Consider the following 18,567-nt stretch of genomic DNA (forward strand, 5'->3'; position numbering starts at 1 on the left):
TGGCGAAGAAATAGGCGAGAATAACGACAGCCAGAATGACGAAGAGGAATGGCCGCCCTTCCGCAGGATCGGCACCTTCGACCCTTACAGCGACGACCCAAGGCTCGCTGTTAAACGAGTAAGTTATATTTAGGAAGCTCTTTCAGTGATGTCACAGAATACTTGATAGTACTTTCCAGTTATAGAGGGATCACTCAACAATGACGTTTAAATAAACAGTGGCTCTTGTTAAATAAAGTGCAATTCACAGCACTGTTATAATGCCCGGCAAACAAATTGGGCCTGAAGCAGCGTGGTGGGAGAAAATTGGTCAATCCGGGAAGCAAAATCGACATATCAACCAATCGCGTGCACTCGTGCCGACTGATCAACCAATCGCGTGCACCCGCCATTCGCCAGCCAATCGCTCAAATTGTTTGCCGGGCACTGTACTAAAAAAGTTTTACTTAAACAAATCTTCCTTTATAGGTTCTGCTATGTCCCTTATCCGGTATGTTGACCATTGGCGGAGCAGCCGGCCACATCGTGATCGCAAGCTTGAAGACAACGCCCAGTACTGCCGAAGTCAAGGTAAATTGTAACTCACTCATGATTTGAACTATGTGCCCTGCCCATTGCCATTTCAGCTTCGCAACCCGTTGAGCTATGTCGGTTACTCTAGTTCTCCTACGGAGCTATGTCGGTTACTCTCTTCCTCCTACGGATCTCCTCATTTCGGATTTGATCGCGAATATAAACTCGTGAGCTTTTTTCTGAGGCTCATAGTTGGCGACCAGATCTTGGATTTATATGTCATGTCATATCATGTTGTAGTGTGCTTTTCATAGTAAATTCTGTTGTTTTTTCTTAGTGAAATTGTGTATTATTTTCAGTCAATTCCTGTAAACATCGTGTCAGATCGCGACGGGTTTGTGTGGAAGGGTCACGACCAACTGACGCTGCGTTCAGGTGCTCTCACATTCCCTGCAGGCTATCAGGTAATTCTTCTATATATTTTTATAAAGCGTTTGTTATAGTTTAATATTAAATGTTACAAAAGGTAACTTATAAAATAAAAAACCATAATTGGCCTCTTACATTTTTACAAAGTAAAATATTGTACTTTATCTTCAATAAGTAATTTACTTTGTATGGAATTCATCCTCCGTGAGTTAAAAAGCTGTCATATTGCAGGCGAGCGCGGTAGGCCAGCTGTCGCCACCAGCCGCAGTGACAGCACTCGCGGCGCAGTGGGAGTGGGGTGTGGTTTGCGTGGGCACCGCCCACGGCTTGGCGCTGCTCGACGCGCTGCGCGTGGCGCCCATCACACACAAGTGCACGCTCAACCCGCACGGTGAGATACTTACCATCTAACTTTCTACCAGCAAACTCCTCAGAGAGCCTCAATAGCTCTACCGGTAAAGGAGTGGACTGAAAACCGAAAGGTCGACGGTTCAAACCCCGCCCGTTGCACTATTGTCGTACCTACTCCTAGCACAAGCTTTACGCTTAGTTGGAGAGGAAAGGGAAATATTAGTCATTTAACATGGCTAATATTCTTTAAAAAAAAAAAACTAAATGGCGCTGCGCTTAGTTCAAACTCGTCAGAGAAGATTTCATCTACAAGCGGTAAGTATTGATATAAAAATTTGTTCGCTCACGAACTTATGTTTCATTCGACACGTGCAGTTATAGATAGTCCCGAACACAAAAGTGACCGTTGGGCTTGTTCTATGGATGGGATGAAAAAGAGTTTTGAATTGTTGACCTCTTGCTGCCCTTTCAACAAAAAAAAAACGAGTTTGTTACTTATTATGTTTACATACTTAAAAAACCTTTTTTGTTTTCATAGATCATTCCGGTGCTGGCGATACGCCGATTTCAAGAAGAAAATCCTTCAAAAAGTCCCTCAGGGAATCGTTCAGAAGACTGCGGAAGGGCAGATCACAACGGCGTCAAACCACCACTTCTGCTAGTCCCACGTCCCCGACACAAGTAAGACATCCATACGTCCATAGTCCACACTAATCTAAATATATAAAAGCTGGCTGACTGACTGACTGACTGATCTATCAACGCACAGCTCAAACTACTGGACGGATCGGGCTGAAAAGAAAAGGTTTTAGCATACAGATATTAAGTAGACATCTGCTAAGAAAGGATTTTTGAAAATTCAAGCCCTAAAAAGGTAAAAGTCGCGGTTATAAACTAGTCTTATAAATGAACAAATGTTTTTGTCTGTCACATTTTTAACGGCCCATGCATTTGACAGATTTTGATGAAATTTTTGACATAGGCTACTTTTATCCCGGAAAAGAGTTCCCACGGGATTTTTAAAAAATCTAAATCCACGCGCGAAGTCGCGGGCATCGCTAATAAGAAAGACTACTAGGAAGTAATTTGCATACATAACATGTTTTTAATTTCTTACAGCCAGCCAAAAGAGTAGTGGAGAAGATAAGTGAAGCGGACGCAGAGGTGAAGCCCATAGAACGCGCCGTGGAGGCGAGACCGACGGACGACGCGTTCGGCTCGATGGTGCGGTGCCTTTACTTCGCTAGAACCTTCCTTATCAGCAGTAAGTGCATGTCACTATTGTATATTGTAAAGCCGGCAAGAAATATTGTACATCGACCTTTAGAATGAGATCTCGGCTTTGTATAGCGTTGTCTTTGTCCTATGTGACGTTTTTTCAGTCTCAACGACAGAGACAACGCTTTGCCAAACCGTTATCTCTTTCTAAAGGTTGAACTATATTTCCTGCCGGCTACTGTACAGTACGCGGCAGAAAGTAATGTACATCGTAGACATGTGTCAAAACTTAAGCTACGCTAATAAATGTTTTATAAGCTGTGATAGCCTAGTGGTTAGGTCGTTCGCCTTCTAATAGGAGGTCGGGGGTTCGATCCCGGGCACGCACCTCTAACTTTTCGGAGTTATGTGCGTTTTAATTAATTAAATATCATTTGCTTTAACGGTGAAGGAAAACATCGTGAGGAAACCTGCATGCCTGAGAATTCTCCTTAATGTTCTCAAAGGTGTGTGAAGTCTACCAATCCGCACATGGCCAGCGTGGTAGACTATGGCCAAAAACCCTCTTCACTCTGAGAGGAGACCCGCGCTCTGTATCGTATCTCATGGGTTGATCATGATGATGATGATGATGAAATGTTTTATTGTTGCAGCACAAACATCAACGCCGACGTTATGGGCGGGCACCAACAACGGAACCGTATTCGCCTTCACGATAAACGTTCCCAACACCAACAAACGGAAAGAAGATCCGGTGAGTGTATTTTGTCTCTACCTTTTAAACTATCGTGAGTGATTTCCATTATATATAATACTAGCTTATGCTCGAGACTTCGTCCGCGTGGACTACACAAATTCCAAACCCCTATTTCACCCCCTTAGGGGTTGAATTTTCAAAAATCCTTTCTTAGCGGATGCCGACGTCATAATAGCTATCTGCATGCCAAGGTTCCGCCCTATCCGTCCAGTAGTTTGACTTGTGCGTTGATAGATCAGTTAGTCAGTTAGTCGGTCACCTTTTTATTTTATATATTTAGACTAGCTGACGCCTGCGACTTCATCCACGTCGATTTCGATTAAATATCCGGTGGGAACTCTTCGATTTTCTGGTATATGATATCTGATTCTCTGTAATAAATCGGTTAAACGAAAACGTAACAGACGTACAGACACACTTTCGCATTTATAAAACAACAGATAACTGATGCTTTGCTTGCAGGTGACGTGTCAACTAGCGAAGGAAATCCAACTAAAACACCGGGCGCCAGTAATAGGCATCACAGTACTGGACGGCGCCGCCGTTCCCCTACCCGACCCATTGGAGGTAATTTGACTAAAAACTTCATTATAATATTTAATTTTTCTTATAAAAACCTGTTTTTTAATACACTTGTTTTTAATGGCTATCTTTTATTTTACCAGACCTCATATTATAATATTTAAACATGATTGACGACTCTAATGAGACACAAACTTACTAGGGTTTCTTGTTATTTTCGTAAACAAAATTCAATATCGAGTAGCACCGTACATAGCCTACACAGCTTAATTAACATATTCCTCAGGTGGAACGCGGCGTGTCTCCACTGCCAGAGAGCGGCACGCACCGCGTAGTGATCACATCGGAGGAGCAGTTCAAAGTGTTCACTTTGCCGGCGCTCAAGCCGCACCACAAGTACAAGCTGACTGCGCACGAGGGTGCTAGGGTATGTGTCTTATGTACGAGTATCTATATTGTATTCGGTTGAACCCTTTGATGAACAATCACAAGATGAGTTTACGGAAAAAGTATCGCCGGAAATATCCATGCTTTGCCACGAGTTGACGTGGCTACGAACGCGCCGTTGCTGTCGGGTCCATTCTCAACACTGTAGGTCGATTTCGTAAAACCTTCATCAATCATTATTACAATCTCAATTGTTGTGATTCTTGTTGCAATCCAATCAGAAGTGATTGCGATCGTGGCTTTGTAGCTGTCATTCTACCGCAATCGAGCAGCTGTTAAAGTGTTTGGCATCGGCTGTACACAACATGGGGCGAACGAAAGAGACGAATTATCGCTTGAAGAAAATAAAAAGCCTTATTCCTTGCCTACATTGTAAAAGAACCTCTGTGCAAAATTTCAAATTTCAACCACCTTAGTTTGATGGCTGCAGTGTGACGATCGCATTACTTCTGATTGGTCGACACTCTTTCGCTACTGGCCAAAATATATTGCTGCAGCAAAAATGCTATAAATTCAGCCAATCACAACAAATGAAATCGTAAGCTTTCCAGTTATAGACTAGCTGGAATATCTCCTTTTTCAACATGTAACAATTAAACATTGTTCAGGTGCGACGCACAGCATTCGCATGGTTTGAATGCGGCGGAAACGGGACGGAAAGACATCGGGAATGGTGCTTGCTCTGTCTCACGAATCTGGGAGACTGCCTCGTGCTGTCACCCGACTTGCGTCGCCAGCTCAACGCGGCTGCCGTGCGCAAGGAGGACATCAAGTGAGTATTCCAGTTTAATATACGGTCGCTGAAAAACAAGCTATAATCTTTGTTAATAGCTTCTATATATAAAAGGAAGAGCTGACTGACTGATCTATCAACGCACAGCTCAAACTACTGGATGGATCGGACTGTTTGGCATGCAGATAGCTATTATGATGTACTATATCCGCTAAGAAAGGGTTTTTGGAAATTCAAGCCCTAAGGGGGTAAAATATTGGTTTGAAATTTGTGTAGTCCACGCGGAATTTGCGAGCAATTAGCTAGTGTATAAATGCGAAAGTGTGTTTGTTTGTTGGTTTGTCCTTCAATCACGCTGCAACAAAACTACGGGTTGACGTAATTTTTTGCATGGGTACAGTTGAGAACCTGGAAAGTGACATCGACTTCTATTTATACCGGAAAATTAAAGAGTTCCCGCGGGATTTTAAATACTAAATCCACGCGGACGAAGTCGTGGGAATCAACTGGTAGATAGTTTTCGGTGCAAATCTTGTTGTGAATTGTAAATATACTACCTGCTAGACAAGCACACGTAATGTAACGTTTTTGGCCGAAGCCGAAGGTTCGGTCAGATACTACATAAAGTGTTGCTTGCGGAAAGGTTTAGTTTGGTTTGATTTGGAGATTGTGTGCAGAAGAATCGGCCCCATTATTAGTTGTTTTAAATTTTTGTATAGTCTTAAGTCTAGTCTAAGTGTTTATATTAGACTAGCTTATGCTCGCGACTTCGTCCGCGTGGACTACAAATTTTCAAATCCCTATTTCACCCCCTTAGGAGTTGAATTTTCAAAAATCCTTTCTTAGCGGATGCTTACGTCATAATAGCTATCTGCATGCCAAATTTCAGCCCGATCCATCCAGTAGTTTGAGCTGTACGTTGATAGATCAGTCAGTCAGTCAGTCAGTCACCTTTTCCTTTTATATATATAGATTGATTAGAGTAGTTTGTTCATATTGTGTCGCCCTAGTTGTTAATACTAAGCTGTGGATTACATATTTGCCAATTTAGTTTGTTACATTTAAGTCGTAGTTTTAACTTTTAATATCTGCAATGCAATCTTGAATTAAAAACGCTTTACTCATTAGGAAATTTTGTTTATTGCAGTGGCATTTCAAGCCTGTGCTTCTCGAAACGTGGCGAAGCTCTCTACTTACACTCTTCTTCAGAACTGCAGAGGATTACACTTTCTGCTACCAAGGTTGGTACATTTTTGAACTCGCCCGTCTTTTTTCGCACTGTACATTCAGGGTTGTTTCATTCTTGAAAGTCCATAGCGGCCACTTGAACAATACTTATTTTCGAAAACGATCTGAGCTTTTTTTATTGTGTGTTAAGCTTGCGTTTGACGACCATCTTCCTTGAAAAAACAATGATGAAGTCTAGGTTACAGTGCGCTTGCTAGAAGATGCCTATTCTGAAGTTCTAGCTTTGAATGTATTTAGTTTATACATGGCAACTACTGTCAAGTCGCGCCTATAATGCATCAATGTCGAGAAATGACTCGCCATATTTGCTTTATGTATCAACTGTTATGTCAAAACTCAAAAGTCACCCTTTAATCGTTCTTTTGAGATGAAAGTTGACACATAGAGCGAAATATATGGCGAATGAGTTCTCAAAGTATATGCACTATACAGAAGCTTTAAATGAATAATATTTGTTGTTCCAGGTGACCATTGCTCAGTGCCACGTGCTGCTGTCGCCGTGGGCGGCGGCGCTGCGCGGCGCGCGCGACGACGCGCCGCTCACCAACGGAGAACACAGAGTGGGTAAACATTTGTATACACGTATGATGGGTAATCTCACGCGGTTCTCAAGGTACTCTAGGTAGAGCTCACTCGTAGTTGTTGTAGCCAGTATAAGACATATTATAGGGTACAGGGTGTAACCAGCACGCTAGCAAAAATGATGACATGTGATAGTACTGATAAGATACCACAAAAAACGCAATTTAAAAAAATGTATTTAAAAAAGTTCACAATATAATACTAATAATAACGGAGAAAAAACGCAAGTATCTCGATCTGGCTCACGAGGTTTCTGACATTTGGCATGTAGAGTCACTGAAACCATCCCAATCGTCGTCCGAATCGTTGACCCTAGTCAGCCTCGCTCACCATATGAGGCGACTGGGGTTCCGTGGCAGTTCGCTCGCAGCCAGGATGCAAGAAGCGGTCTTGCTGGACTCGGCTCGGATAGTCCGCCGATATCTCAACCTGTCGACCCCCGGCTGTTTGGTCTCCCGGGGTGTAATCCTCCGCCCGGTACAAATATCTATTTATGTAACGTGTATGTAAGTTTTTCTATTTTTATGTATGTAAGTGTATTAGATTTCTTTTGGCTTTTATGTATATTTATATTGTACACGGGTTTGAAAATAGGAATATACGAATAATAATAATAATAATAATTTCTTTAGGTAAAAACGCTAAGTTTTTGTTAGCATTCTGATTACACCCTGTATAATACACTAGTCTAGCGTAAGATTTTCTTTAAAACTTGTAAGACAAAAACGCTTGTCTTTTTAGTCTTCATGTAGCTCCTTCCTTGGGCAGACGTACCTACCTACATAATCACGCAGATCAGATTCCCGTGTGCCTCGGAGTTCAGATGCTCTCATCACCTGTTGGTTCATAAGCAAGGTGCCAAACTGGTGCACCAGTCGCACAGGAGTTCGTACCTAGTAGTACATTGAACCTTTCTTACGAACTACCCCGTCCAACGGGACGCACCGATTCTCATACAGCTGACACTCCCACTGGACCTGGTGGAGATCTTCCTCACACCACTTTTCACAAGGCACCTATTATAATGCAAGAACCCTTGTCATGTACAGGAAGAGCCGGTGGTAGCGGAAGCCGTGCATGATGTGACGGCGGCGTCGGGCGACATCACCGTGGACTCCGTGCGAGACCACGCGGCCGAGGCGGCCGAACTGAACATTAACCTACAGGTATAGCGCATTCAAAATAAACTGGCGTGTTTCCACTTGCTGCCGTCATTAGAAATAACAATAGGATTACATTCAACATGTCACGTAAACAATAGGGGTAGTAAACCAAACACTCTTAGAGTCCATTCATTTTTAAAGGAGCCGTGTTCAACCTTCTTCGCTCTGAGCTGGCTTCCGCACTTAAATGTTTCCGTCTGTTGTGCGTGTTCCTTGTTTCACTAAAGAACCCTAAAAATGAGTTATTTCCTCTGCTTTCAGAACTCGCAAGTAAACACAAGTTCGATGGTGGTGAAGACGACGACGCGGACGACGGTGAACGAGACCAGCGCGGACGGTGGCACCACCACTACCACCACCACCACAACCAACAATGTCGCCTCGGACAACAGTGAGTCATGACCACTCCTCGCCACAAACCATTCTTAACACTCATCGTCGTCATTTAATCACGTCAAGTTTTAGGCCACTTTTTATCCCCTCTTTCTCCCTCACAACGTGTATATTCTATTGAAAAATATCTTTAGGCTTTGGGTCGTGGGACTTCGGCGTGGCGCTGTGCGCGGCCAACGAACGCTTATTATGGAAATACACTATAGTGGCCTCTTTCACACCCGTAGTGTGCGTCAGGTGTGAGAGAGACCGTTATAATGCATTTCCATAAAGACATTCGTCGTCCGCCTACAGCGTGGCCTTTGACCATCCGTATTCGGTTCGTATCCGTGATTCTTTGAAGTGGCGGTCATACAAATACGTACATTCGATTCGTATTTTTTTTCACGGATCCGTTAAATCACGGATGAGTGCACAAATACCCTCATGCCGGACGTGACCTACAGCATTTATAAATCGCAGCCTAAAGTTTTAGTGATTTTTTTTCATTAAATGCCAACTTGATCATCTTGAAGTGCATCTCAAACATTTATTAATACTTACCCTGGCCACTCACTTCACTCAGAAACGTAATTTCTTTAAAAACAAAACTGATATAAAACAGATATTTCTTAATTATAGTAAAATAAATATATCGTGAATGAAACAAGTAGATTTAATTATAAATTACCTGCATACAAAAAGAGTTCCTAATAATCTCCATATAGAAATGCTTGTATGCATTTTTCATTGAAGTAGCTTACATGCATGCATACATGCAAGTATTTTATGCGTGAGTGAGATTTGAGCTTCCATGCTTTATGCAAAAATCTCACTTATGCTTTATTTTTGAATATTATTGTTTTATAGATCGATTACGGCCGAAATTAATAATAATTAATTGATTATTACATCTGTAATCTGTTGGTAAACAACTATGCATTGTTTGTTATTTAACAAAAGTTGTAATTGGAACCGCTATCGGCAGGATATTGAATGCCCTTTGTTATAGTTACCTTCAAGTCAAAAGTGAATAGGCATCTTCTAGACAAGCCAGCTCCACCGTATGCTCTCTCATCAGTTATCAATTGCCAGCAGGTCTGTTTGCAGCCAAGCGCTAGTCTCTAAAATAAAATTAACTTATCAACAGATCACAGATACATTGATTATTCATTTGATTTCGCCATAAATGAGCTTTTTATAGATATATTTTTATAACATTGCCATCAAAATATAATTGTTAAATTGGCAAATTAGGGCTTAAACCTGTTTTTAAAACCTAACATAAATTCAGAAAACAAAAAATTGTAATGTAACCTTTTTACAAACAATCTAAAGGATATTAAAAATTGCATTAAAATTGGTTATTATATAGTCACTTAATTTCCATGACCGTCATAAAAAATCCTATTCTATTTTTAATGCTTTTATAATGTTTTCTAAGTAAATAAAAATGTTCGCCTACCCTAACTTGCTTGCACCTGCAGCACCGTATGATGGCACTCTTGCGCACGCTCGAGAAGTTTCGTAAATATTGACATTGAAATAATATTCGTAAGTATATGAAATGTAAAGAATCATTGATTCCCATACTTTATATTGTTCGAAAAACTAACAAATTACTAGTATGTTAAAGTATAATATAATTACTAAGTTTTCTGAAGATTACCTATTATTATATGTTAAGTATACCATAACTAATATAACATATGGCTTTATAATCAAAATCATGTCAAAGTTAATTTTGTACTCTCCTATAGTCCGCGACAGGTCGACAGTCGACAGGCGCGCATGTCACTCGCGTTCACCCGCACTGGGTTATTGCGTGGGCTGTGCGGGTGCACGGGACGTTCCCTCCCCGATTGCCATCTCGAATTGTCGCGTACTATACATTGGCTCTTTTACACTATACATTTTCATACTTTTTGTAACAGTTTACAAGTATATATTATGCAATCTTGTCCCTTACCTACCCAGTTGTCGTCTGTCAATACAACAGGGTCTAGCCATCATACAGTGGCGCTGGTTTAATACATTATATACCATATTATATTATGTTTTCGTTACATGTCCGTACGTTCTGTATGTTTGACGGGCGCTTTGTGTTTTGTTCGTAGTTATAGAGCACAGTCGCGAGGAGGGAGTCATCACTCGCATCGAGGTACCTCACACTTTGCTTTAATATCTATATGTACAGTCTGTGACAGGTTGAGGTGACAATTGGGGTTTGACGCGGGGGCACGCTCCGCACACCCACACGTCGTCCGCACCGGGTTAGCGGGGGGGCTGTGTGGTTGTGCGGGGCATTCCCTCCCCGATTGCAATTTTAACCTGTCACGTACACACTGCCACCAACTTATTTATTCAGGCGACAGAGTCGCCAGTGGGGAAATTGGTATTGCTAATTTAAGAAATTCACGAAGAATAAGGGATTAAAATTCTTTCAAACATAGCGTAGATTCAATATAGCTCAATTAAATAGCAATATTAGCTGATACCCGCGCCTTCATCCGCGTGGATTTTGAAATGGCGGCTGACGCGGCCCTAGTTCCAATCTTGGCCATCTGAACAGATAAGTTGGTGGTACTGTACCCGTCCCATTGTACTATGTTCTATTTGACGTTTGCACGTTCTTTCAGTAAATCATCACATTGCGACAATCGCAATCGTTAAAAGTTTTCTTATTACAACTTTACAATATAGCCAATAGTAAGGGTGAGATCTATAGAGCGCACACTGACTTTGCTTAGACTTAAGACAGAGTTAAAGCGAGACAGAGCTATATCTCTCTCATAAATCTGTCTCGTTTTAACTCAATCTTAAGTCTGAGCAATGTCAAAGTGCGCGCTATAGATCTCAGCCTAAGAGTGAATCGATATCTAGGCAAGCACGCTCCAACCTAGAGCTCATCATTGCAACATTGATAACACACAGACACACACCATTGTTCCTTCTTAGGATATCAGACGCTACCATTTTAGCGTCTTATAAATAGAAAAGAGAATAATATCTGTCCCGGCTGTACTCACGTGTTTAGTCGACGTTAGCCCGACTAGTTTCGAACCCATCCGGGGTTCTATTATGTATAATTACACAGATATTATTTAGAATGGAAATCACTCACGGTAGTTTAAACGCTAGAAAAGAGAATGCTTATACTATATTAACATTTGAAGAAGTAAAGTAATACGAATCACATTCAACCAAAGTGTCCAATAGAATTAGTACAATGGACGAAGTATATAAGGCGTAAAGTCCTTACGCATGCTATCTCCTTTATTTATTTTTATTCCCAAGCTTTCTACAGCATTTTATATTTGTAAAAAATAATTGAACAATGCATTTCGTCACGGTACACCACTTCCAAGTTTCCTTCTAAACTTTCTAAGAGAAAAAGAATTTTATTGGAAGATTAAATACTTAAAATTAATTTCACGTTTCTGGCGGCAGAATATCTACTACTAAAGCCGAATATTATAACTGACTGAAAAGTTGTTAAGACTTCGACTGAGGTTGAGATCTATAGAGCGCACTTTGACTTTGCTCAGACTTAATACACTGTTAAAACAGGACAGCGTTATATCGCTGGCATATATCTGTCTCGTTTTAACTGTAACTTTAGTCTGAGCAAAGTTAAAGTAGGTACGTTCTATAGGTCTCAGCCTAAGTGATGGGTGCTGTGACGATTCGCGTTATGTTTAACTAACTTTAACTATTGTGACTATTTTTCTTGAAAACTAACTAATACTAATGTGTGCTCTACATAATAAAACTTCGCCGTGTTGTGACGTCCGCTCGTGTCCTCGTCAGAAAAATCATGTAAGGGTTAGTAAAAAAATACGATATGATCAGTGCTTGAGTGTTACAATCCGGATGTACGTTAATATCTGCCTTGGCCTGGCCATACTACGTCAACTTGAAAAGTTACACTTCGCCCTGAGTCTTAGTCTGAGATTTATAGATCGTAATTTGACTTTGCTCAGACTTAAGTTTCAGTTAAAATGAGATAGACTTATGCCAGTGATGAAACGCTGTCTCGTTTTAACAGTGTCTTAAGGCTGAGCAAAGTCAAAGTGTGCTCTATAGATCTCAGAGTCAGTTTGATATCTATAGAGCGCACTTTGACTTTACTCAGACTGAATACATTGTTAAAACGAGACAGCGTAATATCGCTGGCATAAATCTGTCTCGTTTTAATTAAAACTTAAGTCCGAGCAAAGTCAAAGTACACTCTATGGATCTCAGTATAAGTGGATCTTTTCAACTTGCGTCAATCGTACGGCGATTACGTAAATTGTCGTTATTTAAAATACAAAGGCAGATCTACGTATAGTGCGTACATTTTGAGAACTCACTCGCCATATTTGCTTTAAGTGTCAACTGTCATGTCAAAATACGATTTTAGTACCGTAAAACAGTGCTTTTGACATTACAAATTTGAAATGGCGAGTGAATACTTAAATTTTATGCATTATAACTCCGGTGTTAATTTGGAAGTTTAGTTTCAAGCTGGTTTCGCTTTTAAATGTCATAGCGGATGAACCAATAGAGACCCAACTGAAACACAAGCGAGCGTTACGCGCGGCGGAGAAGAGCGTGCGCTGGTACTCATAGCGCGGTCTGCCACAGACGGGCACCGTGACCGTCCCGGCCGGGACCGACCCCAAGCTGATCCTCGAGATGTTTGACCGCCAGCGGTCACCGCTCGCCGTGCCGGTGCCACCCGCCGAGTCCTAGCCACACCCCACCCACCACATCGCGGCGATGTCGCACGTATTACCCGTAGCATAACTCGCGTAATGATAGTTGAAGCGAAAACGCTACACGCACATGCGTATTGTCTTAACAGGGTGCCGCAACTTTTCTTAATGACGTAGCTGGTAGACTATTATAATTTTAATCATCGAGAGTCGATTTTATCACGTCCACTAATAGAAATGGTTACGTGGAAAGGTTACTATAATTGCCCAACTACACATTTTATTCTGATAATAGAGTGTCTTTAGCTTTGTCTTGGCGTCTCGAGTGTTATAGGCGTCATGTATAACGTCATGAAAAATCTAATATGGTGGATAGGAGAAAAATATGAGACAGCAATATGAGTGTGATGGAGTTTTTGGAAAGAGTAGTCGGGTTTTCGTTTAGGTTATTTTTTAATACTAGGTTTCTGTATATTTGCTCGTTTGTGCTGGGTTTCAAATTTAATTTTGATATTAAAAAAATTGATATAAACATGCAAGACAGATCGAGAATTTCAGTTCTGCATGCGTGCGCGCACGTTTAATTACACGAATTAAATATATGTACGGCAACCTTACGCGTGTCTTGTTCGACTCAACTTTCATTGTGACAGTTATATAGGTATTTATATCTTTTATATGTACTTCACACCAATATGACATTATTGTAAACTTTAGTGACCCACATATTTTAGATGTAACGTCGTTTTTCTACGCTCCACGAAGCTAGCTCTAGATTTTGTACAGTATCTGAATTGTATAATCACATGCATCAATTTAATGTTTCTGAATATTCATGTAAGTTGTCTGAAAAGTGTCATGACTTTAAATTTAGAATGGTCACAAAACAAGTAGTCTATCCTGAAGTTGCAACAATCAATATAATGTTTCTACACTGTAAAATTTCTGAAAAGTGTCATGACTTCAATTTACAATGATTGCAAAACAAGTGTAGTACGCGCACAGCCCAGCGCTAACCCGTTGCGGGATTGCTGACCCTGATTGCCATCTCAACCTATCGCAAATACATATTCCAATCTGAAGTTGCAACATCTATAGAGCGCACTTTGACTTTGCTCAGACTTAAGATTGAGTTAAAACGAGACAGATTTATGTGAGAGATATGAATATCTGTCTCGTTTCAACTCAAAGTGCGCTCTATAGATCTCATCCTAAGCCCGGTTAAGATCTGTTCTGTACAATGCCTCGTGTTCAGATTGAACTACTCGTTTTACGTGCACTACAGTATTATAATGTTCATATTATATTCCATTGTGAAAAATGAGCTTCATCCGAGATTTATAGAGCGTACTTTGATCTTACTCAGACTTCGTTTCAACAGTGTCTTAAGTCTGAGCAAAGTCAAAGCTCGCTCTAAATATGTCAGCCTAAGGGTAATATACCATTTTGACGAATTTGTTTACTGTGTTCAATATAAGTGCCCTGTGAAACTTTGTAAGTCACGCGCATTTTGTTTTCGTTACTTTTGCTTTGTAAGGTCCATGACAGAGAAAAAGCAAATGGATCGTAAAGTCTGTATGCATACCTCCATAAGGTCAAAAATAAAATTTTCGTCCATACTTATTTTCCCTTTACTGACGGTCAAATTTTAAACGTAACCGCAACGTAACTTTTACCGCCTGTCGTGCAACTGGACTTAAACTCATTTCATAGTACAGGATATAAATTAGGTATATTATAGTCCAATCAAAATAGACATTCAAAGTTACAATAACTCGCATAGGGCTAAAAATTGGTAAGAAAGTTGGGAATGCCAATATTGACCGGACTATTTATTTATTTTAACTAGATGATTAATAATAAATTTAAATACAAATAAAGGTACAAGAAAAAAGACATAAAATACAAAACGATAAAAGATCAAAGGATTTTGAATATGTACACTGTGAACATTGAATGACATATTCACGTAATGCTCTCAGCGTAATTCAGTAACTCCCGAACCAGTATTATAGACCCACGATGCTAATGAACGGGGTATAGGTGACATAGATCTAGCAACAGTGCGATGATGTGGGACCACGAAAAGTTTATTTTTTCGTGGACGAAGATTACAATTGGATTCAGGGACACGTATGCGACACAGTTGGTCATGAAGTTCTGGAGCATTAACATCTCGCAAAATTTGACACTATAATATAATGTATATCCCGTAGTTTGAAATAAGCTTAAAATGAAAGATGCACTTCAGTTAACTTACACAGTTACACAGTATGCTTAGTATGAGACTAAGGCTGAGATCTATAGAGCGCACTTTGACTTTGCTCAGACTTAAGATTGAGTTAATACGAGACAGATTTCTGTGGGAGATATAACTCTGTCTCGTTTTAACTCTGTCTTAAGTCTAAGCTAATTCAGAGTGCGCTCTATAGATTTCACCCTACATCTTTTTGCCTTTTCATTTTTCTTTGATGTTTTAACAATTTCTTATATTAACACTGCATCGTCATTTCTAGCTGTATATGAAAATATATCAACAACAAGCAATTTAATATTTGTATATTTAATCCGTATTGCTAAGCCTACTATTTAAGAAATAAATAAATGCATTTTATATTGACTAGGTTAACTTTTAGCTCAGTGGAGTATTTAGCGTTTTTTATATAAAATACACTTCGAATGTATGCTGGTGTCTTTTCTTATTTAAATAATTCTTAAAAAAAATATTTTGGTACTTAAAACTCTTTTGTTGATAATGTGAGTATTAATCAGCCAGTTTTAATTTAGTACAAAAAAACAGGAGCCATAACAGTTTTTAGCTAGCAATACTGCAATCAGATTGTAGATTGTTTTTTTTTTTTAATTAAAGGTTAAAAAATTATTGTAACAACTTAGTTTAAGTTGGAATTCTTTCAAACATTCAGCGCGAATGTGATGTGCCTATTTATTTTTTTTATAAAGAGAATTTTATTTAGGTAATTTAGTATTATATAAATTGACAAGTAATTCAGACTAGAATATAATAATGATAATAATAAAATATAGTTGTTAGGTTTCAAAATTACCAATTTTCTAGCATGATTTTTTCGCATGAGAGACCAAACAAAAGTTTTTTTTCACCTCTCTTGCAACTTTTAACAGGCCAGGGTTTTTGTACGCGACAGGTTAAGATGGCAATCGGGGAGGGTAAGCCCTGCACACCCGCACAACCCCCTGCGCTAACCCGGTGTGGGCGAGCGTGAGTGACGTGCGGGGCGTCCTACAGCCTCATACCCGATCGTCATCTCGACCTGTCACGGACTATACATACTATGGCACATTTTCGTCCATTCTCTATTCATTTTGGCCGCCGTGGCCTAAATTCTGTTTAACTAAGTTCCCGAAGAATCTGCCCGGTGCGGGAGAGGTAACGCCGTTAATGCAACTTAGCTGTTACGTCAATCGTTATAGCGGAAATAAACTATGGGACGCGTCCGTAAACAGCGACTGAGGTGTGCGCAGTCGTTTGGGACGCGCCCTTCGAGATATCTCTCGGACGTCCGAGTTGTCAAGGTTACGTCCGATAGTGTTTGCACAGATCAGTGTACTGTGTATTATCCAGATACCTTAAGTCGCAGCTGTCAACCGCGTCCGATAAATTGTTTCCGCCTTTAATATAACGCTGGTGACCTACTAATATCTAAAAAGTTGTTAGTAACTATAAAAAATCGTTTAGGAGTTATCACCCAAAAATGGGATTTTTGAAAACCTGATATTTCTTAAAAGTTTGATACATAGGATTAAATTAAACCCCTATGTAGCATTTTTTTAGAAACATTAGTTTCTGAAAATTCTCATGTTTTTTGGCGACAGCTAGTGATTTCACTGTGCGAGAGGGAACAACGCTAGAAGATCATTACGTTGAATAAAATACCAAGCAATAGGTATAACTTTTTTCTTCGTTTGTAAATCGGTAATGATATTGCTAATTTTAATAAATGCTTAATACAAGATTTTTACCCCTACTTTATTTATAATTTCTTTCTAATTGAATTGTATATTCAGTAAATAATTTAGGAATAAAATAATGTGTGTTTGAATGTACGCAATTTTAGCACTGTGCCATTTTTTTTTCTTCTAAAAAGCGGCTAAATAGGAAGAGTATAATAGGGAGTTATCGTCAGAAACTATGAAAAGTTTAGCGATTTTTTGTTACCTTGTACACGGCATCGTTAGATAGAGATAGTTGTATGATATTACCGGTATGACTAGTGTTACTTATACCGGTATTAATAATGGTATCTAGATAACGATAATGGGAATCGTTATTTTTAACGTTAACATAACGGTACTTTGGTAATGTGGGTATAATGCTACGAAAAAATACGAGATCGGTCGCTCCCAAAAACTTTGGCATACTTTTTTTAAATATCAGTTTTTCGAAAATACGAGTACCTACGTTTTTGATGGTAACTGAAATTTGTTGGCAATTTATTAACCGCTTTTTAGAAATAGAACGGCAGCACTGTTGTTTTTATTTTATTTTATTTAATAATAAATATTGTCCGTATTCTGAATTTAAGGTGGTTTATGCATTTGAATTATTTTAATCATATTCTAGACACGATGGCAGCTGTATTATTACTTTAATAATGAATTTGCCGTAATTTCAGACTAAAAAATGTATGTACATATTAATATCTTAACAGTATTCGATAAAAACGTTGCTTGCATATGCAGGCAACAAGACATCACAATTTCGTTGATACGAGGGGATTGATTAAGTTTTAGTAATAATGATTTTATTTTAGCTATAAGTTGAATGTGCCTGCCTATTTTTTTAAGAAATGCTTTTTTTTAAATTTTAGTCCCAATCGTAATGAAAACGTGTGGAGGTCAAACGTCCAGATTTCTTTGTTCACTGTACACTTTTCTCCGTGCTATTGTGGTCTTTTTAAAATTTGATACGAGAACATTTGCGATTTGTATCCAGTATTCTTACATGAAAATAAATGCTATAAATAATATTGGCCTCTTATTTATAATCTTAACTTGGAATTTATAGGACCTTAGCTTTCCGTCGAAGAAAAATAATAGCGGACCGCTGTGTGGGAAAGAGATAGATGCATAGGCAGTAAAACTATTTCCAATCCTTATATACTTAGTCCCAAGTCAATGGTCAAATTGGTTGCGTCACAGAACTAAGCTAAGGTGTACATATCATCATTATGAACCGATAGACGTCCACAGCTGGGCATAGGTCTCTAGTAGGGACTTTCACACACCACGATCTTGCGCCGCCTGAATCCAGGGGCTCCCTGAAACTCGCTTGATGTCGTCTGCCTACCTAGTGGGGGCCGGGGGTCTTCCAACTGCGCCTTCGGGTTGTCGTGTGGAGGTCGCCAGTCCAGCACCTATCGCTTTTCGAACTATGTGCCCTGCCTATTCCCACTTTAGCTTCGCAACCTTGGATGAATGTATACTATCTCTATGTTTGCAACCTTGTGCTATGTCGGTTACGTGACATGATATAAGGTCCTACTGATTTTAAAA

General features: G+C 39.6%; 1 protein-coding gene across 6 annotated transcripts in view; it reads left to right on the top strand.

Annotated features, from left to right (window-relative positions):
• Positions 1 to 18,041, top strand: part of l(2)gl (LLGL domain-containing protein l(2)gl) — a 58,946-nt gene extending 40,905 nt beyond the window's left edge. For 3 of the 6 annotated variants that reach the window (XM_069502468.1, XM_069502467.1, XM_034974614.2), the window contains 16 exons: positions 1 to 118; positions 469 to 570; positions 873 to 977; positions 1,174 to 1,333; positions 1,832 to 1,974; positions 2,413 to 2,557; positions 3,165 to 3,265; positions 3,731 to 3,835; positions 4,077 to 4,217; positions 4,846 to 5,009; positions 6,118 to 6,211; positions 6,683 to 6,778; positions 7,850 to 7,966; positions 8,225 to 8,354; positions 10,453 to 10,496; positions 12,965 to 18,041. In XM_069502468.1, coding sequence (XP_069358569.1) covers positions 1 to 118; positions 469 to 570; positions 873 to 977; positions 1,174 to 1,333; positions 1,832 to 1,974; positions 2,413 to 2,557; positions 3,165 to 3,265; positions 3,731 to 3,835; positions 4,077 to 4,217; positions 4,846 to 5,009; positions 6,118 to 6,211; positions 6,683 to 6,778; positions 7,850 to 7,966; positions 8,225 to 8,354; positions 10,453 to 10,496; positions 12,965 to 13,072 — 1,873 coding nt within the window. In that variant the 3' untranslated portion in view covers positions 13,073 to 18,041. Of the gene's footprint in view, positions 119 to 468; positions 571 to 872; positions 978 to 1,173; positions 1,334 to 1,831; positions 1,975 to 2,412; positions 2,558 to 3,164; positions 3,266 to 3,730; positions 3,836 to 4,076; positions 4,218 to 4,845; positions 5,010 to 6,117; positions 6,212 to 6,682; positions 6,783 to 7,849; positions 7,967 to 8,224; positions 8,355 to 10,452; positions 10,497 to 12,869 lie in introns of those variants that run through there. The other 3 variants (XM_069502469.1, XM_069502470.1, XR_011237439.1) reach the window with 3 other exon arrangements.
• The last annotated feature ends 526 nt before the right edge of the window (positions 18,042 to 18,567 follow it).

The sequence above is a fragment of the Maniola hyperantus genome, chromosome 13, assembly GCF_902806685.2.
Source record: "Maniola hyperantus chromosome 13, iAphHyp1.2, whole genome shotgun sequence".
Taxonomy (NCBI): domain Eukaryota; kingdom Metazoa; phylum Arthropoda; class Insecta; order Lepidoptera; family Nymphalidae; genus Maniola; species Maniola hyperantus.